Here is a 27,091-nt window from a genome sequence, read left to right on the forward strand (position 1 = left end):
ATAAGTTTCCAGTACAGTTTTAGCCAAAGTACCTCTTTAAAGGAGTTGAACATGAGTTAATGTTTTTATTTGTTTACTGTTTATTCAAAAATGGTGTATAGTCCCAGATGTCTCTGTTTCTGCACCCGCTTTAGAACTGTAACCAAAATAAATCACTTCACACTTCTCTGCATTAAATTTCATCTGCAACGTGTCTGTCCATTCCACCAACTTCCTCTTGAAGTCTTTTCTGGTACAGGCAAGATGGGCCAAGCGGCCCCTTTCTGTGCTGGAAACTTTCTATGATTCTATCATTATCCTCCTCACAGTTCACAGTACACCTGAGGTTTGTGTCCTCAGCAAATGTTGAAATTGTGCCCTTACACCAGGGTCTAAGGTCATTAATATAGATCTAGAAAAACAAGGATTCGAACACTGATCCCCTGGGAAACCAACTATAAACCTTCCTCCAGTCTGAAAACCAACCATTCACCACTACTCTCTGTTTTCTGCCACTCAGCCAATTTTGTATCCATGTTGCTTCTGTCGCTTTTATTCCAAGGGCTTCAACTTTACTGACAAGCCTGTTGTGTGACAGTGTATCAAACAGCTTTTGGAAGTCAGTTGGAACTGGAAAACAGTTTTGGAACACCACATGAGCTGCATTACCCTCATCCCTCCTTTCTGGTAGCTGATCAAAAAACAGTGAACAATCTGACACGACCTAGCAAGGTGAGTGAGTTCAATTTTTAGATGATCTATCCTACCGACTTCACTGTCTACCTTAGCCACTGCTCAATACACGACACATCCCAATTTAGCTCCCTACATTTCAGATTAATAATCTTCTATCAGAGTTCTGACAACATTGGCCTGAAATATTAACTCTGTTTCTCAACCCACAGATGTCCCCTGACCAGTTGCGTACTTCCAGGGAATAATGAGTCTGTTTTTGGACCGTACTCACCTCTGCTGAAGAGTCAGCTTCCTAGTACATTTACTAATTCGATACTGAACAAAGCGAGGCACTAGGTCAGGACCAAGTTTGACATAAGCCCCTCGATTACTGCCCTCCTCATAATAATTTGAGGCAGAGAAAATGGTGATAACCTGCAAGAACATAATAAGAAAAATGTTTCATTCAGCTCCCTGCAATTTTAGTCACGGGTTAGCACACTGGCAATGTAATAAAGGTTGCTTTGCAAGCCAGGGAGAGGATGTAAGATCATTATTTTACCTTTCCATTATGGCACAGTTCATATCCCTCCTGTTTACATTCATGTGATCTTATCAGCAGCTTTAAATTGTATTTCTTCAGCATCCACTCCGTCACATCTTGACCAAAATAACAGCCCCCCCCTCGGAAGCTGTTTGGGACACAGCCAGTTAGATTTCGAGGGTCACTCCACAGAATGTCCACAATCTAGAAAAAGATAACTGACCAAATAAATGCTCATTCCCACAGTTCTAATGATAACAAATCAGAAAATACCTGTGTCAACAACCATTGTATTCACTACTGATCTTCCAGTTTATAACCATGATAGACCAAGAAGCACAAAACGTTTAGTTTGGAGATAAGATTATTTTAGTACATTTGTGTTATTGGTTAACATAATCTGACTGATGCAAAAATAAAAACAGCTGTGCCTCTCCCCTTCTGTAAGCACTTGCTTCTCTCCCATTCTGTAATTCTCTCTGTCTCTCTCAATATTTTGATTTAGTGTTGGTATTATTATTCATCATCTATACCCTACTGCCCAAATACCAATGTCCTAGACTCCTCCATCACCATTCCTGGGTATGTCCTGTTCAGCCAACAGGGCAGAGGTGGCAGCAGAGATATTCAGTCGGAAGGGAGTTGCCCTGGGAGTTCTTAACATTGAATCTGAATCCCATGACGTCTCACAGCATCAGGTCAAACATGGGCAAGGAAACCTCCTGCTGATTATCATGTACCGCCCTCCCTCAGCTGGTGAATCAGTGCTCCTCCATGTTGAACACCACTTGGAGGAAGGACTGCGCAAGGGCGCAGAATGTACTCTGGGTGGGGGACTTCAATGTCCATCACCAAGAGTGGCTTGGTAGCACCACTACTGACCGAGCTGGCCAAGTCCTAAAGGACATAGCTGCTAGACTGGGTCTGTGGCAGGTGATGAGGGAACCAACAAGAGGGAAAAACATACTTGACCTTGCCCTCACCAACCTGCCTGTCGCAGGATACCATGACAGTGATCGGTAGGAGTGACCACCACAAAGACCTTGTGGGGATGGTCTTCATACCTCCATTATGTTGTGTGGCACTACCACCGTGCTAAATGAGATAGGTTTCAAACAGATCTAAAAACCCAAGGCTGGGCATCTATGAGGCGCTGTGGGCCATCAGCAGCAGCAGAATTGTACTCAACCACAAACCGTAACATCATGGCCTGGCTTATCCCCCACGCTACCATTACTATCAAGCCAGGGGATCAACCTTGGTTCAGTGAGGAGTGGAGGAGGGCACACCTAAAAATGAGGTATCAATCTGGTGAAGCTAGAACACACGCATGCTAAACAATGGAAACAGTACATGATAAAGCTAAGCGATCCCACAATCAAAGGATCAGATCTCCTGCTACATGCAGTCGTCAATGGTGGTGGAAAATTAAACAACTCACTGGAGGAGGAGGCTCCACAAATATCCCCATCCTCAATGATGGAGGAGCCCAGCAGAGCAGTGTAAAAGATAAGACTGAAACGTTTGAGACCATCTTCGGCCAGAAGTGTCAGGTGGATGATCCATCTCGGCCTCTTCCGGAGGATCACAGATTCCAAAATTCACACAATTTGATTCACTCCACATGATATCAGGGAATAGCTGAAAGCACTGGATTCTGCAACAGTTGTGGGACCTAATAAATCTCGGCAATGGCACTGAAGACTTGTTCTCCAGATCTTGCCGTGTCCCTAGCCAAGCTGTTCCAGTACAGCTATAACACTCTCATCTACCCAGCTATGTGGAAATTGCCCAGGTATTGGACAGGACGTCCTTCATGCTTCATTGGCTATGAGAACATGTTCAATTGTGTTTATCACCGAAAGTTAATAGATGTGTTGTGGAAATGTGACATTGAAGTAAAGATGTGAGATTTATCTAGGACTTGTACTGGGACCAAATAGCGAGTATCAGGCGAGAAGATGGACAATCAGACATGTTTAAGTGAAGAGTATGATTAGGCTGTGTACTGTCACCAAAATTATTCAATCTGTACACAGAACAAATATCCAGAGAATTAGACGTACTTTCAGGGTAAAAATTGGGGGAAAGAACATAACAAACCTGCTGTATGCTTGATAAACAATGCAGGGAAGGATATATTGATAGAGTGAGCTGAAGACGGATGAGGGGGTCTCTTATGGAATTTAAACACTGGCATAAACCAGTTGGGCCAAATATATACTCTGCAATTCTATATGGTGTACCCGTATTCACCTGCTTCCACTCCATCTCATCTCTCGATGACTCTTTAGGAAATGCCACTTGACAGTCCAGGCAAGACACTTCAAGGATGGTAGTGGAGTCATGCGCATTGTTCTGGGTGCCCTCGTCCTTATTACTGCCAAACAACAGATCCTGACAGCATTTTGAATCATTTGGGTGCATTTCTTTCTCATTCGTGTAATGTTGGTCACCATTCAACTTGCTGCCACTTGACACTGAGGAAGATGGTTCTGGTCCAAGCCTCGGTTTTTGGAAGGTGTAATGATCAATCTTTGAGTTGTTGGGCATTTTCAGAAGACTCTCTTGGACATTCCCATTCCCATCCAGCATTTCCGAAGCTTGTGCCTTGAAGCCCAACTTCCCTTGGCTTTTCTCATTCGAATTTTCCAAACTTCTGGCTTGTGGCCTGAGTGCCGACTTAAACTGCAAAAGAATGAGCAATTCTTAATCCTGTGGCAATCTGGTTAATGTTCAGGTCGAAAGGGAATTGGATAAATATCTGAGAACGGAAAATGTGCATGTGTATGGGGAAAGAGTAGGAAGACTAATTGAACAGATCTTGCAAAGGGCTAACACAGGCAGGATGGCCTGAATGGCTCCTATGTTGGATCATTCTCTGACTTTACAATTTACTGTCTCGAAACTTCACTTTGGCACCAGATTCAATGAATATTTTGGTCAGACCCTCCTTGATTACATCAAAATAAAACATTAGCCCACAATTGCAAGTCAAAAATATTTTTGCTATAAAGGTTAGTTCTCATCAAATTGAAAATGATAAATCACACAAACTGGTGTGAGTCTATGACATTTTTTTTAATGATTCTATCAATCTTCTACTGAAAGGTAAGCCTAGGGGGAACCACTGGAAAGCCACACGTCCCCGGCTGTGTATTCAGCTAGCAGACAGATGTTCAGAACTCACCAGCTCTGGATTGGTTCCCAGGCTAGTTCATTAAAATCAATGAAGATGTTCTAGTTTACACATAGACCCCGCCCATTAACCAATTGGAGCTTCAGGAGAGGGAGAGAGGTGGCAGATCTGAGGCAGTCAGTTTGATGGGGGATTCTGAAGCAAAAACCTATGCCAATTACTAGGTTACAAAAGCAAAGGGAATACCCAGCTGCCAGTCTGTATCTTGTTCTCATGTTTTGCTTTCGGACTGCGCTGACCTTTATTCTGCTATTCACACCTACTCTGGACCAATGCTTTGTTTCTTTGTTGCTACCATTCCCACTCCCTTTGCTTTTTGTTCCATGACATTTTTGTCACTTAATCTCCCCCACCCGCTAACCTACCTCTGACCTTCCTTTTTGTTCTACCTGACCCTCCCCCTTCTTTCAAACCTAAAACCCATCACATTTCTACCTCTCTATAGTTCTGAAGAAGTCATATTGGACTTGAAACTTTAACTCTGTTTCTCTCACCATAGATGCTGCCAGACCTGCTGAGTTTTTCCAGCACTTTCTGTTCTTATATGAGAGGGGGTACCTTGAATTGGAGTTGTACTGACTGGAACACAGAGAACAATGACCTCCAATTGAATAGAGATTGTATTTGAAACGACATTTCCTCTTACCCTGTGTCTGTCTATTGAAGCTAGAAAATCCAGGTCAGTTGTGTCTGAGATCCCTCCATGGACAACCAGCACCTTCGAATCAATTATTGTTGCTAATGGCAGCCAACTGAACACATCTTGTATGAGGTGAAGGATCTTTTTCCCGTGTAACTATGCAAGGGGACAACGTGAGCTTTGAGCAACAAGCTGAGGTACATTTGATTTTAAAAGGCATTTTATTTCTACAGAGTGGTTCAGTACAATCATTGTGAAACTGAGATCTCTCTTGGTGAAGGCTGGTGAAGAGGGGGTCAGCGATGGCCTGAGGCAGTTTACCCGAGGGTGGGAAGAAATGTCAGATGCAAAGTCCTCCTCAGTCCGCCTGCGCACCCTGTGATGACTGGTTCCTAGTGGTAGTAGTGGAGGTCTGGCAACACCTAAAGGCCTCATTGCCATGGTTAGTGAATGAGGTAGAGATACTGAGCAGCTCGTAAAAATGTCAGGTAAAAGACATAGTATTCCCTACAGAAACAAATAGGAAAGGGGAAGGGAGAGCATCCCCTTCATTGCCTTGTAGCAGACCGTCTAAACCCCACTTCTCCCCCCCATGCTGAACGATTAGAATGATCTAGAAATTAGATTGTGTAGTGACAGCTTTTCAGGCACAAAACATTCTATATCAGGTATATGCCAGGTATAGGCCCATAATACCCACCTGGAGATAATACCAGGCCCAGTGTCTAAACAAATCAAGAGCCCAATGCCAAACATCAGACCCATTGCCAGGATTGGTTGCTGCCTAACAGTGTGTGGCCCATGTTTAGCATGTGTGTGGTCCGTGTGTTAGATTATGAAGACAGGTTACGTAAACTCTTTCCCTCTCCACAGATGCTACCTGACCTGCTGAGTATTTCCAGCACTTTTGTTTGCTTTTAATACATAAACCTGTGCTGTCTGTCCTTGTGTTCAGAAAGCCAAGATGTTTAAAATCTAACTGAGGTGTTTAAAATGATGAAAGGCATTCATGGTGTAGATAGAGAGCAACTGGGGAAGTCCAGCGCCAAGGGGCCACAATCTTAAATTTAAAGTCAGCCCGTTCACACAAAGGGGAGTGGAAATCTGGAATTCTGCCCCACGTAAAGACTGCGGATGATGGGACACTTGGAATTTTCAATACGGAGACCTTTAAGCCTGGACAAGGACAAAAATAAAGGAAACGAAAGATTTAAATTTCTAAAACGCCTTTCACAACCCCCAGACATCTCAAAGATGCTACAGCCAATCAAGTGTAGTCACTGTTGGAATGTAGGAAATGTGGCAACTGATTTGTGCACAGCAAGTTCCCACAAACAGTAATATGATAATGAGCTGATGATCTGTTTTTGTGATGTTGGTTGAGAAATAAACATTGGCGAGTACACCGGGGAGAACTCCCCTGTGTTAAAGTCTTGTCAGCTCGATTGTTAATGTCAATTCCATTGTTAAGGTTTGTTAATGTGGGTGTAAATTGGGAGGTGGAAGGGAGAGGAACTTGGTGAAATTACAATCACTAGGGAAGTGGTACTGAGTAAACTGATGGAGCTGCGGACTGACAAGTCTCCGGATCCTGATGGACTTCATCCTAGGGTCTTATAAGAGGTGGCTAATGAGGTAGTAGGTGCGTTGGTGCTAATTTTCCAAAATTCCCTAGATTCTGGAAAAGTTCCATCAAACTGGAAAATAACAAATATAATCCCTCTATTCAAGAAGGAATGGAGGCAGAAAACAGGAAACTATAGGCCAGTTAACTTGCTGTCTGTCATGGGGAAGCTGTTAGAGTAAATCATTAAAGAGGTTATAGCTGGGCACTTAGAGAAACTCAAGGTAGTCAGGAAGAGTCAGCAAGGCTTTGTGAAAGGTAAGTCATGTTTCACCAATTTATTAGAGTTCTTTGAAGGAGTAACATGTGCAGTGGATAGAGGGGAGTCTGTAGACATATTGTACTTGGATTTCCAAGCATTTGATAAGGTGCCACATCAAAGATTATTGTGGAAAATAAAAGCTCATAGTGTAGGGGGTAACATATTATCCTGGCTGACAGAAAACAGAGAGTATGTATAAATGGGTCTTTGTCTGATTGGCAGGATATGACGAGTGGAGTCCCACAGGGGTCTGTGCTGGGGCCTCAACTTTTTACAATTTACATCAATGACTTAAATGAGGGGAGTGAAGGCATGGTAGCTAAATTTGCAGATGACACAAAGATAGGCAGGAAAGTATATTGTGAAGAAGACATAAGGAGTTTGCAGACATATGTTTGTATGTTCGTAATGGCAATTACACTGTCAATGTTTGTTAACGTCAATTACATGGTTAAGAGAAACAGGTGATGGGTATTATCTTAGAGCACATATAAATAGGGGACCTGGCATGGAGGGTATTGCATGCAGCAAAGCCATACAATTGTAGTTTAAGGTGGTTCATGGACTCCCATGCCATGTGTTTTCTGAGGCCAAGGGGAGTCTGTGTTCCACATGTACGTAGGTTGTCAGAGATTGCAGCCCCTTTTTCATTTTTGAAGGGGCTGCGCCTGAATTTCTGGTTGCACTTCAGCCCCACATTCCTGATCTTTGGTCACCCGTTGTGGAGGGGGGCGGGGAGGGAGGAGGACCTCCTTGTAAACCTGCTCCTGGGCCTGGCCAAGGTGACCATCAACAGGCCCAGGCAGTGGGCGATCAAGGGGGTCATTCAACCTGGCTGTCTGCCCCTCTACCGTGGTTATGTTCATGGCCAGGTGGCCCTGGAGAGGGAGCATGCAGTGTCCACCGGAATGCTAGAGACCTTCCACAATCAGTGGGCACCACGGGGGCTAGGGTGCACCATCAGCCCCGGAAATGATATTTTGATTCAATTAGTTAAGTTTCCTTTCACGTTTTTGTTTTAGTTCCAGTGCCCCACTAGGGGCTGTTTACCCCCTCTTATTTATTGATTTTAATTTAATTTATCGATTTGGTGTTTTACAAAGGAGTCTATAAATAGGGGATAATTAATTTAATTAGCTACATTTCCTCTGAAAGTTTTCTTTTTCTTACAAGTACCCCTTTACGGGGCTGTCACCCCTGCTAATTTCTTAACTGGTTTATTTTTTATTTGGTTCAAAAAAGAGTATATAAATAGGGGACAGCTGGGGCACTGGCTTGAGTGGGATGAGAGCTGTGAGACTAAACAAGTCAATAAACTCTCTCAATAAAGAAATGCTCCGTGTCTTGGTTTCAACTTCAATAACAGGCTTGGATCCTATTAATACCCTGCTCTTCTTTGAAATAGTGCCATGGGATCTTTTACCTGGGAGAGCAAGGGGGCCTCACTTTAATGTTTCATCTAAAAGACAGCACCACTGACAGTGCAACACTCTCTCAGCACAGCACACAAATACCTGCCTAGGTTGTTAATGCTCAATTCCTAGTGTGGGGTTTGAACCCACAACCATGTGACTCAGAGGAAAGTGTACAACCCACTAAGCCACAGCTAACACATACAGATATACATGAAATAATAGATATGATTCAAAGGCAAGTAAATGGAGGTAAGCCATTGCTCAAACATGATCGAATTGAATCGGGGAGCAGGCTCAAGGGGCTGAATGGCCTCCTCCTGTTCTGGTCTCAACATGATGAGCATTGTTCACAAGCAGTAGTGGAGGGACCACAATATATATCTCTGAGAAACAACAATGGAGATCAATTTTTTAATTCTTTCCTGGGACGTGAGCGTCGCTGGCTGGGCCAGCGTTTATTACCCATCCCTAATTGCCCTCAAGAAGGTGGTGGTGAGCTGCCTTCTTGAGCTGCTGCAGTCCATGTGGTGTAGGTACATACACAGTGCTGTTAGGGTGTGAGTTCCAGGATTTTGACCCAGAGACAGTGAAGGAACGGTGATACATTTCCAAGTCAGGATGGTGAGTGGCTTGGAGGGGAACTTCCAGGTGGTGGTGTTCCCATGTGTCTGCTGCCCTTGTCCTTCTAGATGGTAGTGGTCATGGGTTTGGAAGGTGCTGCCTAAGGAGTCTTGGTGAATTCCTGCGGTGCATCTTGTCGATGGTACACACTGCTGCTACTGTACATCGGTGGTGGAGGGAGTGAATTTTTTCAATGAAGGTAGAGATGAAAAATCCTTACCTTATACTTTTGCATAACTTCTTTTGTGAAACCATACCTGAAACAATTTGAAATAAATGGACAATTTCTATCAAATAGTCATGGGGGAGAATAATCTCTTCATATCTCAGTAAACATCACAGGCAGAATTTTTCGCTTGGTGTATGGGCGTGCACCCGACCCACTTGAGTGTGAAATAGCGCATCATGACTTCAGGCGAGTGTCCCGATGTCATCACACACTCGTGTGATATTTCAGTCAGCGGGCGAACACGAGAGTTGGAAGCGTGCCCGCCGACAATTAAGAGGCCTATTAAGGCCATCCACGGGTAGGATGAGATTTCCAATATTAACTTTAAAAAAAATAAAAATGTTTGGACAGAGTTTTCACGATCTATAGGTTCCGGTGACTGATTCTGCTGTGGAGCATTTTTCCCAGTTTTTAAAATCTTTATTTTTTTTGCATTTAAATTCTTCAGCTTCCTGAAGCAGCTCTCTGCTTTCCGGGAGCTTTCATTCTGCGCTCCACCACGCCCGCGCTAACTTCAGTGTTTGCCCTCCTCCCACCCCGACTCCAGCAGTACTGAGCCTTGCACACTGGCCGGCCATGACTTGGCCAGTGGGGTCGGGGGCCAATCATGGTCGGGTGTCCGTTCCCAGGTCACTCCTGGGCTCACTGATCACAGACACCTGTCGAACTAAAAACTCTGCCCCACAATTAAACATATCTAAACATATCTAAACATATAAAAACACCAATATCACGATGAATATCATCATGGCAGCTGATCAGTTATCACTCAAACGTACTGAATAGTTTCATGGTATAAAATCACAGTAATTGAGAAGCGCAAGTTGACAGGAGTGTTGTAGGATATCTCACCAGGACAAGTATAATGTTAAACCCTTCCCCTGGATTTATTTGATATAACTCGCAACATATTCAATTCGAATATCTCTATTAATGAGGGAAATATGTTACGATGATTAGCTCTTTTAGATTGTGGATGAAAGGAGGCCACTTTGAGCTTTGTTTCGTTGTTAATCTGCTAGGTAAGTTATCTTAGATATTCACATTTCGTCTTGCATTCGGGGTCTAGATGGGGTTTCTTTTGGGTTTGTGAACTGCACTTCCTCGTTCGGTTGAGTGTCTTCTATCTGGGTGGTTGTAGAGTTTTTCCTTGTTTCTGGTTCCTTGTCTCCATCCGGATCCAAATAGTATGTCCAAGTAGGGTAACCAGATATTCAAAAGTCAAAACCGGGACACATTGAAAAGCCTTGGGTAAGCAGGGCTCTGTGATGATTGGCATGTTGGGCAACCAATGGCAGGAGTCTGGGGTTAGGAGCAGTTGAATGTTGGAGGTCATGTGATGACATCTCCCAGAATATGTCCAGCCAGATTTGGTAACCCTATTCTGTGGATCGTTTAAAAGGCGTCATCAGCAATGGAGCCATTGGTGCCAAACAGGTAGTGACAGCTCCTTCGGGCAGTGAGGGAAGGGGTACAGGTCCACTGCATGCATTGCAACACGATGTGATGGGTGTTTACAGGAAGAAGGATAATATTTCACACAGATTTTCTCCCACCTCAGGCCCAGTTTATATTTGACAAAAAGGGAAAAGGTGAAAACTGGGACGTCTAAACTATTTTTAGGAATTTGTCAGGACATTTAATGAAAAGCCAAGACTGTCCTGGCAAAACCAGGGCATCTAGTCACCCTGAGCAAGAGGGATCCAGAACAATGCTACCTTTCATCTGTCTTAGTTCAATCTGCACCATCTATAATGCAGGCAGCGGTCCAGGACATCGCTGTCGTGACATCACTTCCTCTGCATGTGCAGGAAGTGCTCCCCCTTAGCGTTGTGGCACAAGTAAACACAGCCAATCAGGAACTCTCAGCCCCTGCTCGCTCCAGACTGGATTTTAACTGGGTCGAGTTAAAATCACCCCCAAAGGCTTTATAAATCTCAGAGCTTGATTCTGCTTTCTATTTCTTGAATAAGGATAAACAGGTCATATTCTGAAAATGATTAATCCACTAAAAGCTAACTCATGCAATCATTAGAATTTTTATAGCACAGGAGGCCATTCGGGCCCACTGTGCCTAGGCTGGCTCTTTGAGAAAGCTGTACCATTCCTCCCTGCTCTTTCCCCAAAGCCCATTCAAGTGTTTAGCCATTTGAACATTACGATTGAATCTGCTTCCACCACCCATTCAGGCAGTGCATTCATATTCCTGGATGCTGTCAGATGGCTGTCAAGGTAGCTACACTTCAAGTGGATTGCAAATAAGAGCTGGAGCTTATTATGTAGTGGGGATTCTCCCTTCGACTGAAACTTCCCTCTGGCAGTACAGCTTCAGTAAATTTGTACGGGACATATATTCTGATACAAAATTGTCCTTAGAAAGCTCTAGGTGTTAATTCACTGATGGGCTACCAAACTCGAAGTACTGACCAGTAATGTCACAGAATAAGACTGAGGCACACAGGAGTTCACCTTAAATTCATAATATGATCCTCGTGATTTCCTCTGTTTAAATGCAAATCGTTTGGATAAATCAGGAGAAATGCAAACAGGAGAATTATAACCTCCATTGAATTCTTCCCTCTGTCAACAAAGTCCCCATTAAACACGTAAGGCTTCTCTGGGCTGGGTAGGCCATTCTGTGGAACCAAAATCGATATGGTTAAATGGGAAACAGAGTTTAGATACAAAATACTCCATCTTCCAAGCTGAAAAGGACAAAAAATAGAAAGAACTTTGCAATTCCATGACACTTTCCACATCCCCAGCATGCCCCAACATGTTTCCCAATCAATTAATTCCTATTGAAGTGCAGCTACTGTTGTTATGTAGACAATGGCATAGTGGTCATATCACTAGCCCAGATGCCCAGGCTAATGCTCTGGAATATGAAACTAGTCTCAGTAATGGTGACCATGAAACCATCATCGATTATTGTAAAAACCCATCTGGTTCATTAATGTCCTTTAGGGAAGGAAATCTGCCGTCCTTACCCAGTCTGGCCTACATGTGACTCCAGACCCACAGCAATGTGGTTGACTCTTAACTGCCCTCTGAAATAGCTGCAAGCCACTCAGTTCATGGGAAATTAGCTACAGGCGACAAACATAGGCCTTGCCAGCAATGCCCATGTCCCATGAAAGAATATATAAACAAAAAATACAACAGCCAATCTGTGCACAGCAAGATCCCACAAAGAGGACTGGGATAAATGAGCAGCTGATTGATTCTGGTGGCATTGGTTGAGGGATAAATGTTGGTTATATCTCCAGCAGGTCCTCTGATCGTGGCGAACAGTGCCACGGGATCTGTTACATCCACCTGAACAAGATGTGACCTCAGTTTATCTCCTCCCCTGAAGCGAGCACCTCTGACAATGCAGGAATCCCTCAGCCCTGCACTAAAGAAGGGCAGAGGAGAGGTGCAGGCTCTAATGCTACCGCACCAGTTCATAGCACTAACTGAAGTCTTGCCTTAACTGATCTTTACATTCATGAGTGACTAGGGAACACTCAATTTTCAAAGTACACATTTGGCAGTAGATTAGAGCCTTATTCTTTCATCCCTAGCTGTGAATCTGGCATAGACTATAGGAATTAAAATTTCTAAAAACTGTTGGTTGTAAGGATCAGTAAGTTTCAGCACCTTTCTAATGAACAGAGGTGTATAGCATGTTCATAAATAGGTGCAAGTTGGCACTAACTTGTCACTACACCATGCTCTTGCAAAGGGGAGGTCTGGGCCAGGAACCCTTGTGGTATAACAAGCATTTCTTTGTGTTAAAAAAAACTTGCCCTTCTCAGGTACTAATGTTCCTGCTATTCCTCCACTCTTTCCACTTTACCCTTAATAAGAAGCATGTTTTATAGTTCAGGGACTCTGTCTCTCTCCATCAACCTTGCCACTAAGTACTGAGCAGCTGCTGAAGCAGCCCACTGGCCTTCTGGTCAACAGCATTGCATCCTTGGAACTGGATAAACCCCCAAGCCCAGATCAAATGTATCCCAGGCTGTTAAGAGCAAAGAGGGAGGAGATAGAGGAGGTCAAACCATCATTTTCCAATGCTCCTATAGGCTGGAGGACTGCTAACATTGCACTGTTGATAAAAAAAGAGGGCGGAACTGATAGTCCAAGTAATCCAACCTAACCTCAATGACATGTAAATTATTGGCGGAAAAATCATCACTTAGAAAGTGTAATAAACTTGGTGTACTGGATAGGTTTCTTGTTAGAAACAGTTAACCTTATTTATAGATCTCCTGGTGAAGCCACATGCTTGAACCAGGTACATGACTAGAAAGCTCTGCCCCTAAGATTACCTGCGCTTAGGGCTGATTCGCCTGTACAATCACATGACTCCCAAAACAGTATGAAAGGTTTTACTTACAATCACTACAAAAGGCACAGATTAATCAAGGGCAGTCGGCCACATTGGTTAAGGGGGAGTCAAATCTGACTAATTTGATTGAATTTTTTGAGGTGGTAACAAGAAGGGTGGTGCATCTGATGTAGTCTATATGGATTCTAGAAAGGCTTTTAAGGTCCCACATAGCAGACTGGTCCTGAAAGTAAAAATCCATGGGGTCCAAGGAAAAGTGGCAAGTTGGATCCAAAATTGGCTCAGAGGCAGGAAGCAAAGGTTGATGTGTGTTTTTGTGACTGGAAGGCTGTTTCCAATGGAGTTCCACAGGGCTCAGTGCCAAGTCCCTTACTTTTCCTGGTATATATCAATGAGTTAGACTTAGATGTAGGAGGCATGATTTGCTGATGATACGAAAATTGGCCATGCGACAGATAGTGAGGAAGAAAGCTGTAGACAGCAAGAGGATATCAATGGACTGGTCAGGGCGAGGGGTGGGTGTGCAGAGAAATAGAAGGTGGAAGTCAATCTGAAAAATGTAGAAAGATAGCATAAGCAGAGGTTGTTTCCTTTGTAACAGGGGAAGTTGAAGAGAGATCATGCCAATTTTGACATAAGGATGCAAATGTTGGGCTATCAGTAAAACAATGCAGAGAAGAATTGAGGCTGCAGAGTTGTGGTGTTTTAGGTGAATAATGAAAAGATCTTGGAGAATTCACACTACCAATGGAGAGGTGCTAGTAAAATCTGAGACCAAAAGAACTCTGTGACCAAGGTCAGGAAGAGGCAGTTGGAATTTCTTGGGAATATAATAAGAAATAATGATTTAGAAAGTCTGATGCTGATGGGAAAGATCAATATTAAAAGAGATCGAGGGTAGACAAAGAACAATCTTTCCAAAGCGCCTCACAAACTGGATGAATGCACCATCAATGAAGATGATCCAAGCCTCCAGAGCAAAACTAACATGGAGGTCCATGGTCACCAATGTCCTCTTAGGGCATGATGCCTGAAGAGAGAGAAGTATAAAATTACGAGGGGCTGTGGTGGGGTGGATAGGAAGGACCTATTTCCATTAGCAGAGAGGTAAACAACCAAGGGACAGAGATTTAAAATAACTGGTAGCGGGATTAGAGGGGAGTCAAGAAATGCTGTCACACAGAGGGTGCTGGGATGTGTAACTAACTGCCTGAAAGGGTGGTAGAGGCAGAAACCCTCATAACATTGAGAAAAATACTTGGATATGCATTTGAGCACCGTAACCTACAAAGCGACAGAGCAAGAGCCAGAAAGTGGAATTAGGCTGGATGGTTCCTTTTTGGCCAATGCAGACACGAGGGGCTGAATGGCCACTTTCTGTGCCATTAATCTCTCTATGTTTCTCTGTATTCCTGACCACAAACACTGCAAAAGCAAAGTGCAAGTGAGCAGCAAGGAGCACGTGTTGACCTTAAGATCAGTTGGTTGCAGTCCTATGTCATGGTCAGAGTCAGCGGGGAAATACAGCACTGGCACTTCTCAACATCAGTTTGAAATCAGTGAATGGAGAAACTTATGAGTGAAGCTATCAGAGGCTTCAGGGTAGATAGACTGAATCATACACCAAAGACTCAGAGAGCTACAAAAGCTATGATTGTGGAAAATGGAACTGTTACATTAGCATGAGAGGGGCACTATCTCAGGCTGTTAGAATATAAACCTACATGATAGCCCCAATAAATGGCAAAAATACTACATCAGTAACTTACTGAGATATTTGTTCCTTGTTATTTTGTGGTATTTTCAAAAATCTGAAGCACTTTATATTAACCAGTGAATTAACCAGCACCAGACCATGGCACACAGTTTAAACAAGTTACAAGGTATATCAATCAAGAATGAACCTAACTTTCGTACCTTGTAGAATATTAGCAGCAAGTCATCTAGTTTTCCATGCAAGTCTCCTGAAAGACATTATGAAAATAATATTCTGTGAGCTTATAGGTCAGGTTGAGTTTTGAGATTTATACTCTCCAGAAGTGAAAAATGAACAGTCACAACATTGATCAACTGATGATACAGACCAAAGTAACAAGACTAACATTGAAACAGAAAATGCTGGAAAAACTGAGCAGGTCTGGCAGCGTCTCTGCAGAGAGAAACAGAGTTAACGTTTCAGGTCAATGACCTTTCATCAGGACTGAAGTAACTAGACGATCTTTTCCAAAGAACTCTACTACGACATTTCGATCTTTCCAGTTCTTAAGCTTTGTTGCAATCAAGCATCATCCTGCTCTCCCCTCCAGTTTTCCTGTCTTCACTGACCCATTCTGATGGGGATTTCTCAGAGACGATGATACTTATTCTCACATGGGATGTGGGCGTCACTGTAAAGGCCAGCATTTGTTGCCCATCCCTAATTGCCCTTGAACTGAGTGGCTTGCTAGGCCATTTCAGAGGGCAGTTAAGAGTCAACCACATTGCTGTGGGTCTGGAGTCACATGTAGGCCAGACCAGGTAAGGATGGCAGATTTCCTTCCCTAAAGGACATTAGTGAACCAGATGGGTTTTTACAACAGTCAGTGATAGTTTCATGGTCACCATTACTGAGACTAGCTTTACATTTCACATTTGTTAATTGAATTTAAATTTCACCAGCTGTCTTGATGGGATTTGAACCCATGGACAGGATTTTACAGCCCTTCCCACCACCTGGATCGTCCGGTCCGGCTGAAAGTCAATGGGCTTGTGGCTGAGCCATTGAATCTCCCGCAGCGGGTCCCACCATGATGGGGTTGGAGAAACCCATTCCATATCCCCAAAGCATTGGTCTGGGCCTCTGGATTATACATCTACATTACCACTACATCCCCCCGAATGGAGTATGAGATGGACTCTGTCCTTCCTGATGCCTGACTAGCTGCACTCCAATAGAGACTGAATAATCGCAAAACAATCAGACCTGACGGACTCAAATAACCAGAAGCCCTGTGGCTCATAGCAACTCAAGTAGCAAAACTGTCAGCACTTCCTGAGGAGAGATCACCACACACACTGCAAGACAGCCTCTTCAGGAGTGCAAGGAATGAATTTTTTTTCCCCCCAAGCATTAATGAACAGCCTCTGGGAGAACCGAGGGGGAGACAGTGTCTGGGAGGATTGAGGGGACACAGTGTCTGGGAGATTTGATGGGGAGACGGTGTCTGGGAGAATTCAGGGGGAGGCAGCGTCTGGGAGAATCGATGGGGAGACAGCGCCTGGGAGAATCAAAGGGGAGACAGCGCCTGGGAGAATCGAGGGGGAGACAGCGTCTGGGAGAATCAAAGGGGAGACAGCATCTGGGAGAATCGATGGGGAGACAGCATTTGGGAGAATCGAGGGGGCGGAGACAGCATTTGGGAGAAATGGAGGAGGAGACAGTGTCTGAGAGAATCTAGGGGGTTACAGCGTCAGGGAGAATTGATGGGGAGACAGCATCTGGAAGAATCGAGGGGGAGACAGCTTTTGGGAGAATCGAGGGGGTGGAGACAGCATCTGGGAGAAATGGAGAAGGAGACAGTGTCTGGGAGAATTGATGGGGAGACAGCGTCTGGGAGAAATGGAGAAGGAGACAGCATCTGGGAGAATTGATGGGGAGACAGTGTCTGGGAGAATTGATGGGGAGACAGCATCTGGAAGAATCAAGGGGGAGACAGCGTTTGGGAGAATCGAGGGGGAGACAGCGTTTGGGAGAATCGAGGGGGAGACAGCGTTTGGGAGAATCGAGGGGGAGACAGCGTTTGGGAGAATCGAGGGGGAGACAGCGTTTGGGAGAATCGAGGGGGAGACAGCGTTTGGGAGAATCGAGGGGGAGACAGCGTTTGGGAGAATCGAGGGGGAGACAGCGTTTGGGAGAATCGAGGGGGAGACAGCGTTTGGGAGAATCGAGGGGGTGGAGTCAGCACCTGGGAGAAATGGAGAAGGAGACAGTGTCTGGGAGAATCGAGGGGGGGACAGCATCTGGGAGAAATGGAGGAGGAGACAGCGTCTGGGAGAATTGAGGGGGAGACAGCGTCTGGGAGAAATGGAGGAGGAGACAGCGTCTGGGAGAATTGAGGGGGAGACAGCGTCTGGGAGAATCTAGGGGGAATACAGCGTCTGGGAGAATCGAGGGGGAGACAGCGTCTGGGAGAATCTAGGGGGATATAGCGTCTGGAAGAATCGAGGGGGAGACAGTGTTTGGGAGAATCAAGGGGGAGACAGCGTTTGGGAGAATCGAGGGGGTGGAGACAGCATCTGGGAGAAATGATGGGGTGACAGTGTCTGGGAGAATCGAGGGGGAGACAGCGTTTGGGAGAATCGAGGGGGCAGAGACAGCATCTGGGAGAAATGGAGGGGGAGACAGCGTCTGGGAGAATCTAGGGGGATACAGTGTCTGGGAGAATCAAGGGGAAGACAGCGTCTGGGAGAATCGAGGGGGTGGAAAGAGCGTCTGGGAGAAATGGAGGGGGAGACAGTGTCTGGAAGAATCTAGGGGGATACAGCGTCTGGGAGAATTGAGTGGGTGGAGACAGCGTCTGGGAGAAATGGAGGAGGAGACAGCATCTGGGAGAAGCTAGGGGGATACAGCGTCTGGGAGAATCTAGGGGGAATACAGTGTCTCGGAGAATCTAGGGGGAGACAGCGTCTGGGAGAATCTAGGGGGACACAGTGTCCGGGAGAATCGTGGGGGAGACAGTGACTGGGAGAATTGAGGGGAGACAGGGTCTGGGAGAATTGAGGGGAGACAGGGTCTGGGAGAATATAAATCTGGGCCAGAATTTTACATTCGGAGTGCAGGCGCACGCCCGACATGCCGGAACGTAAAATGGCGCGTGATGATGTCGGGCATGCGTCCTGACGTCACCGTGCACCATGGTGATATTTCGTTTGGTGGGCACACATCGGAGTTGACTGCGCGCCCGCCGATAATTGAAAGGCCTATTAAAGCCATTGAGGACCTAATTAATCTGAATTTTACGCTGTCCATCCAACCTAACGGCTGGCGGGCAGGCGAAAAGGTCAAGCGGCCTTTACAGTTTCTAGGAAACCTCATCCACGAGCAGGATGAGGTTTCCTAAGCAAATAAATATTAAATAAAAACTTTCTTTTGAAATTAAAAACTTGCCCCATCTCATGTGACACAGTCACACAAGGGGACATGTTTCATTGAATCTTTATTGTATTTGTAATGTTTTCAAAAAGTGCTTTAATCTCCCTGAAGCAGCTCCGTGCCTCAGGGAGATTGAAATGCTCTTTCTCGCACATTTGGGTACTGCACACCAGGCCCGGCTCTCCCTCCTCCCCCCCCCAACCTGCACAGGCAGCACTCACGCTCGTGATCCATGCAGGGCGGGCCTGCCCGTGTGAAATCACAGTGTGGAGCCGATTGCCGTTGGCGGTGGGCTCCCCGAACGTCCCCGCCCACTCCTGCCGAGCCCGCCCAACGACTGGAAAACCCTGGCCCTGGAACTGAAAGCTCGTCTCAGTAATGGTGGGCATGAAACTATCATCGGTTGTAAAATCTGGTTCACTGATGTACTTCAGAGAGGGAAACCTGCTGCCTTTCCCTGGTCTGGCCTACACGTGACTCCAGGCCCACAGCAATGGATGGAATTTTCCATTCCAGAGACTATGTCCAGTGGCAGAGGTGAAAGTCAGAGTGACTTCCGCTGGAGAGCGAGGTGGCTGAATGTGTGAGATTTTACACTGTTCCACTCTTTAATTATGCAGCTGTAAGGAGCATGACGAATCTCATGGCGAGGCGGGCAGGAAGTGACCCGCCCCACCCTGCCGTCACCTCATAGGCTCTAACATCCGGGTGCCATGTTTGAACGGCCATTCACTCTTCCCCTCTGCTCCTTGACTCCCCCCCAACGCCCCCCCACCCTCCACGCCCCCACTAGTTCCAGTCCTCCCTCAGTCTCACCCCTCCCCTGTGCCCAGCCTTGGCATAGCACATGTGGCAGGAAGCTGATATCTCTCCATGACAGTGTGAAAGGAACAAATAAGCAACATCTACTGACCTCAAAGTCCAGGAAGACGCTCACCTCATCAGGTGCACGCCATTTACGTACAGTTGTGAAGTAGAATGCTCTAAATTCCTGCTGGTGGGGCACTAAATTTGGAGGGGGGACAAGATCGTGGTGTGTTGAGCCTTTAATGAGCATTCATGAGTTGCAAATAGAGTTCCCATCACAGCTCCATGGGACACTCTACCCTTCTTTAAGCCGCCATGAAAGTTGGGTGAACAAGATTCCAAACTAACTTCCCACCGTTGGGAAGCGGATTTTTGGTCTCCCATCAAATCTTGCTTCCCCACCCATCATGTTTCCCACTGCTGGTGGGAGTGGAAATTTCCACCCAATGTGGTTGACTTTTAGCTACCCTCTGAAATGACATAGAAAGCCACTCAGGTCGAGGGCAGTTAGGGATGGGCAATAAGTGCTGGCCTTGCCAGTGATGCCCACATCCCATGAAAGGTTAAATAAACCTTCTGAATTCAAATTAATTAACTGGACCAACTTAAAGAAGATAAAGCCTCTGATGTGAACAGATTGTATCCACACATATTAAGCAAGTTAGGGAGAAGATAACAGAGTCAACATTACAGAAAGCAGGGGCAACATTACAGAAATCAGGGGCAACATTACAGGAAATAGGGGCAACATTACAGAAATCAGGAGCAACATTACAGGAAACAGGGCAATATTACAGAATGCAGGGACAACAATTACAGAAATCAGGGGCAACATTACAGAAAGCAGGGGCAACATTACAGAAAGCAGGGGCAACATTACAGGAAACAGGGCAATATTACAGAACGCAGGGACAACATTACAGAAATCAGGGGCAACATTACAGAAATCAGGGGCAACATTACAGAAAGCAGGGGCAACATTACAGGAAACAGGGCAATATTACAGAACGCAGGGACAACATTACAGAAATCAGGGGCAACATTACAGAAAGCAGGAGCAACATTACAGAAATCAGGGGCAACATTACAGGAAACAGGGCAATATTACAGAACGCAGGGGCAACATTACAGAAATCAGGGGCAACATTACAGAAATCAGGGGCAACATTACAGGAAACAGGGCAATATTACAGAAAGCAGGAGCAACATTACAGAAATCAGGGGCAACATTACAGGAAATAGGGCAACATTACAGGAAATAGGGGCAACATTACAGAAAGCAGGGGCAACATTACAGAAATCAGGGGCAACATTACAGAAATCAGGGGCAACATTACAGGAAACAGGGCAATATTACAGAAAGCAGGAGCAACATTACAGAAATCAGGGGCAACATTACAGGAAATAGGGCAACATTACAGGAAATAGGGGCAACATTACAGAAAGCAGGGGCAACATTACAGGAAACAGGGCAATATTACAGAAAGCAGGAGCAACATTACAGAAATCAGGGGCAACATTACAGGAAATAGGGGCAACATTACAAAAAGCAGGGGCAATATTACAGAAAGCAGGGGCAACATTACAGGAAATAGGGCAACATTACAGGAAATAGGGGCAACATTACAGAAAGCAGGGGCAACATTACAGAAAGCAGGGGCAACATTACAGGAAACAGGGCAATATTACAGAAAGCAGGAGCAACATTACAGAAATCAGGGGCAACATTACAGGAAATAGGGGCAACATTACAGAAAGCAGGGGCAATATTACAGAAAGCAGGGGCAACATTACAGGAAATAGGGGCAACATTACAGGAAACAGGGCAATACTACAGGAAGCAGGGGCAACATTACAGAAAACAAGGGCACTGTTACAAATAGATAAACATTTATTAGTAAAAGGAATAGCGTCAGAGGACTGGCAGGCAAATAATCTGATTCCTATATTTAAAAAAGCCCAGGGAACTATAGATCATTATTGGTAGGAACGATAATGGGATTCTTACTCAAAGATGCAATAGAGAAACATAGAAACTGAAGAAATAATAGTTTTGCAAGGATTGCAACAGAAAAGGTCATTTGCAAATGCATTGAGAGGTATAAATTCATTAGAAGTTGCAACTTGTACTTTAAGCTGCCACCTCACCCAACCACCACCTCACTCACTTGCCTCTTCACCTACCCACCCTGCCACCCTTGCCAGTGATTCATTCACAGGACCTATAAACGTACCATACGGCAGCTAGTGCTGTAAAAAAGGCAGGGGGGGAGGTGATGTCCAGTCTTTTCCTGACTCTACAGTGGAGTGACGGAGCTCTCCGAGGGACGCTGCATCACTCCGGATTTCTGGGAAAGCCGGGCTTGGAAGACACAGCAAGAAATGCGGAGCAGCGTCGAGGCGGGGGAAAATTTGAGCGGAGCGGCAATCCGAGAATGATAGCCGCCCCTCAGAATATCCAGGCCAATATCACTTTGCTTCCACAGCTTAGTCAGAAGACCCAGGGCTTGGTGTGACTGCATGTGGGAGCTTAGTGAATTACAACATTACTAAGGCAGATTTGCACAAAAGAGAATTTATTACTGACCTAGTTCTCTAATCCTTGTGCACTGTCGCTGGCTCCCCTATCAGCCCCTAGACTGCAGCATGTTAGTTCTTTAAACTCAAATCTTTCTAAATGGCTCTGCTACCTGACTGCTTTCAGCGATACCATCTTCTTCTTACTTTTTAAACACTCTAATAAGCCATCTCGGCTGTCAACTAGAGCAATGTTCTCTTTTTTGTCGTTTCGAGTCCGTATGACTCTTCAACAGAACTAAGTAAAACTATTTTTACTTAGTTCTGTTGAAGAGCCATACGGACTCGAAACGTTAACTGTGTTCCTCTCTGCAGATGCTGCCAGACCTGTTGAGTTTTTCCAGGTATTTTTATTTTTGTTTTGGATTTCCAGCATCCACAATTTTTTGCTTTTAGCTTTTCTCTTTATTGTGTCTACTTTCAGCTCCTGAAAATGAGGGGCAGTTCAATTGTCACCAATGGGCCTACCAACTATGTCACCTTCACACAAGTACAGCATCAAGTGGTGCACCCCTCATTAAAAACAAAGGAAATGGAATAATCTTTGCACAGGCACAATGAGGTGTTGAAATGGAATAATGAAATCAAAATGTCCTACCGCAAACTGTAATCTCCTTGGAGTAAAATGTTGAGATGTGGTTGATGTTAGGCATCTGTCTAAGGGACTTTCTGGTCTCATGCAAGAGCTGTAACACATAGTGACTGTGAAGCTGCTGGAAAAGCAAACCCAGTGTCAGAGTTATCAATGTGAAGTGTAGAACTAAGCAACCAGATAGAACATAGGTGTAAAGCAGTCAGCCTCGCGCTCTAGTCCTCCACAGGCCTGGACCCATCATTCAGAGTGTGAGTTCAGGTCCCACCATAACATATGAACATACCGAATTAGGAACAGGAGTAGGCCACTCGGCCCCTCGAGCCTGCTCCACCATTCAATAAGATCATAGCTGATATGATTGTAACCTCAACCCCACATTCCTGCCTATCCCCAATAACCTTTCACCCCCTTGTTAGTCAAGAATCTATCTAACTCTACCTTAGAAATATTCATTGAACCTGCCTCCACCAGTCTCTGGGGAAGAGAGTTCCAGAGACTCATGGTCCGCAGAGAGAAAACATTTCCGGATTTGTACTCAGTTTAAAAAAGAACTTATGAGATCTTAAAAAGTTAACGTCAGCAAAGCAAAAATCGATAGTTATCAAAGCCCAACAAGTAAACCAATGTTCTTTAGGGAAGGAAAACTGTCAATCTTCTCCAGACTGATCAATATGTGACTTCAGTCTCACACCAACAGACTAGTGAGCCTCTCAGTTGTCATAGAATCATAGAGTTATACAGCACAGAAACAGGCCCTTCGGCCCATCGTGTTCGTGCCAGCCACCAAGCACCTATCTATTCTAATGCCATTTTCCAGCACTTGGCCCATAGCCCTGTGTGCTATGTCATTTCAAGTGATCATCTAAATACTTCTTAAATGTTGTGAGGGTTCCTGCCTCTACCCCCTCAGGCAGTGTGTTCCAGATTCCAACCACCCTCCAGGTGAAAAAAACTTTCCTCAAATCCCCTCTAAATCCCCTGCTTCTTACCTTAAATCTATGCCCCGTGGTTATTGACATCTCCGCTAAGGGTAAAAGTTTCTTCCTACCCCATCTATGCCCCTCATAATTTTGTATGCCTCTATCAGGTCCTCCCCTCAGCCTTCTCTGCTCTAAGGAAAACAACCCCAGCCTATCCAGTCTCTCCTCATCCTGGTGAATCTCCTCTGCACCCTCTCCAGTGCCATCACATCCTTCCTATAATGTGGTGGCCAGAACTGTACACAGTACTGCAGCTTTGGCTTAACTAGCATTTTATACAGCTCCAACATAACCTCCCTGCTCTTATATTTTATGCCTCAGCTAATAAAGGCAAGTATCTCATATGCCTTCTTAACCACCTTATCTACCTGTCCTGCTGCCTTCAGGGATCTATGGGCATGTACACCAAGGTCCTTCTGATCCTCTATACTTCCTAGGGTCCTACCATTCATTGTGTATTCCCTTGCCTTGTTAGTCCTCCTAAAATGCATCACCTCACACTTCTCAGGATTAAATTCCATTTGCCACTGCTCTGCCCACCTTACCAACCCATCTATATCGTTCTGTATCTAAGGCTTTCCTCATCTCTATTTATGACATCACCAATTTTTATGTCATCTGCGAACTTACTGATCATACCTCCTATATTCACGTCTAAATCATTAATGTGCACTACAAACAGCAAAGGCCCCAGCGCCAATCCCTGCGGTACACCATTTGTCACAGGCTTCCAATCGCATAAACGCCCCTCGACCATCACACTCTGCCTCCTGCTACTCAGCCAATTTTGGATCCAATTTGCAAAATTGCCCTGGGTCCCATGGGCTCTTACCTTCTTGACTATTCTGCCATGTGGGACCTTGTCAAAAGCCTTACTGAAGTCCATGTAGACTACATCAACTGCACAACCCTCATCTACACAACTAGTCAGTTCCTCAAAAATCAGAAATAAAACAGTCTGACCACCCAGCTGTGACCTAAGCATCAAATCGGGAGATGACAAAGGCAAACTCAACCCAGTCAACTCTGCAAAGTCCTCCTCACTAACATCTGGGGGCTCGTGCAAAATTGGGAGAACGGTCCCACAGAACTATCATGACCGCCTGACATTGGCTGTAATAGTTGATTCAGTGAATATGATAAAGTCCCAGACACCTCTATCACCACCTCAGAGGTGGGGCGCAGTGGAATAGAGTCAGGGCATTCACAACATTAATTCTGAGCCCCGTGGAGTCTCATGGCATCAGGTCAAACATGGACAAGGAAGCCTCCTGCTGATTACCACATACCGCCACCCCCCTCCCCTCAGCTGATGAATCAGTGCTCCTCCATGTTGAGAACCGCTTGAAGGAAGCACTGAGGGTGGGAAGGGCGCAGAATGTTCTCTGGGTGGGGGACTTCAATGTCCATCACCAAGAGTGGCTCGGTAGCATCACCACAGACTGAGCTGGCTGAGTCCTAAAGGATAATGCTGCTAGACTGGGTCTGCAGCAGGTGATGAGAGAATAAGGAAAAGCCTACTTGACCTTATCCTCACCAATCTACCTGTCAGAGATGCATCTGTCCATGACAGTATTGGTGGGAGTGACCACCGCAGTCGTTGTGGAGACGAAGTGCCACTTTCACATTGAGGATACCCTCCATTGAGTTGTGTGGCAATACCACCGTGCTAAATGGTGATTTCAAGCAGATCTAACAACTCAAAACTGGGCATCCATGAGGTGCTGTGGGCCATCAACAGCAGCAAAATTGTACTCAAACATAATCTGTAACCTCATGGCCCGGCACATCCCCCACCCTACCATTACCACCAAGCCAGGGGATCAACCCTGGCTCAATGAAGAGTGCAGGAGGGCATACCAGGAGCAGCACCAGGCATACCTAAAAATGAGGTGTTAACCTGGTGAAATTACAACCACATCCAGTCGTGAATGGTGGTGGACAATTAAACAACTCACTGGAGGAGGAGGCTCCACAAATATCCCCATTCTCAATGATGTGGGAGCCCAGCACATCAGTGCAAAAGATAAGGCTGAAGCATTTGCAACAATCTTCAACCAGACGTGCTGAGTGGGTGATCCATCTCTGCCTCTTCCTGAGGTCCCCAGCATCACAGATGCCAGTCTTCGATTAATTCCACGTGATATTAAGAAACAGCTGAAGGCACTGGTTAATGCAAAGGCTATGGGCCCTGACAATATTCCGGCAATAGTACTGAAGACTTGTGCTTCAGTACTAGCCGTGCTCCTTGCCAAGCTGTTCAAGTACAGCTACAACACTCGTATCTACCCGGCTAAGTGGAAAATTGCCCAGGCGTGTCCTGTACACAAAAAGTAGGAGAAATGGAACCTGGCCAATTACCGCCCCATCAGTCTACTCTCAATCATCAGTAAAGTGATGGAAGAGTCCATTGACAGTGCAATTCCATGAGTGAGGGCTGGATCTGAAGGACAAAGGCTTACTCTAGACAGAGTGAGAGCCAATGGTCCTCTATTGTAAATAGCTTCAGCACACGTTACCCTTTCAGGTTGTGTGTGTTGGACCACATTACATTGGACATGGGGAGAACAGACTTACAGTCCAATACAGTTTGCAGCATTTCTTGGTTTTTATTTTAGATTTCCAGCATCCGCAATCCAATATAGTTTATGTTATGTTGTGCCCTACAATAATTCTGCATGCCTGTTGTGAGTGACAGTGTCCGTGGCATGAATGGATCTTACCCTGAATCTACTATACAATTATACAATGACTCACTTGCTGTTGTTTGAATGCTTTAAGTAATGCACTGGCATCCATAGCTGTGAGGGGGAAAGAGAGTCGAGGCCCCGTATAAGAATCAGGAACCTTGATGCTTTTATATTCCGGCTCTTTGACAGTCTCTGAATTGTCACATGTGTGTCCTGATGGTGTCAGTAGCTGGGAAAGCAAGTCTGGAAAAGAAAAGTGCAAAGGAAAAGAATGTACGTGAATAACTATCATTGAATGTACTCGGGGACAGACATTAGCACCTGCTCAAACTGTTTTATTAATAATAATTCGCACCTTGTGCTTCTGAATTACATCAACTGGCAGCAGAAACAGTCAACAATGGTTGTACGCGGGCAAAGGGTCCAGCAGTGTCTCAGTGGAATCTTCCCAGTCCCAAGGAAGCAGGTTTGAAAGTGGGTGGGCCGGGAGGAGGGGGGTGAGAGGAATTTCAGAGATGTCAGTGTTGGGTGAGCAGGCCCACGTGTTCCACTTCTAAGCTATCATTACCTGCACAGGCTACGCACCCGGCAGCAATGGGGAGCCAATCTGTATAACTAGCTAAAATAAAAATAAAAATACCTGGAAAAACTCAGCAGGTCTGACAGCATCTGCGGAGAGGAACACAGTTAACATTTTGAGTCCGTATGACTCTTCATTAGAAGTACTGCCTCTTTGTGGACTGGTTGGGGCTGTCATGGGGAAATGAGCCACACCCAAGGGTGCACT

General features: G+C 45.3%; 1 protein-coding gene across 2 annotated transcripts in view; it reads right to left on the minus strand.

Annotated features, from left to right (window-relative positions):
* ppef1 (protein phosphatase, EF-hand calcium binding domain 1) overlaps positions 1–27,091 on the minus strand; it is a 107,522-nt gene that overhangs the window by 15,120 nt on the left and 65,311 nt on the right. For both annotated transcript variants that reach the window (XM_078559579.1, XM_078559578.1), the window contains 9 exons: positions 26,372–26,547; positions 22,638–22,752; positions 15,442–15,488; positions 11,658–11,824; positions 9,180–9,216; positions 5,044–5,193; positions 3,455–3,886; positions 1,217–1,402; positions 947–1,089 (listed from right to left, as the gene is read on the minus strand). In XM_078559579.1, the coding sequence (XP_078415705.1) occupies positions 947–1,089; positions 1,217–1,402; positions 3,455–3,886; positions 5,044–5,193; positions 9,180–9,216; positions 11,658–11,824; positions 15,442–15,488; positions 22,638–22,752; positions 26,372–26,547 (1,453 nt within the window). The remainder of the gene's footprint in view (positions 1–946; positions 1,090–1,216; positions 1,403–3,454; positions 3,887–5,043; positions 5,194–9,179; positions 9,217–11,657; positions 11,825–15,441; positions 15,489–22,637; positions 22,753–26,371; positions 26,548–27,091) is intronic.

This window comes from Cetorhinus maximus, chromosome 16, assembly GCF_964194155.1.
Source record: "Cetorhinus maximus chromosome 16, sCetMax3.hap1.1, whole genome shotgun sequence".
Classification (NCBI taxonomy): domain Eukaryota; kingdom Metazoa; phylum Chordata; class Chondrichthyes; order Lamniformes; family Cetorhinidae; genus Cetorhinus; species Cetorhinus maximus.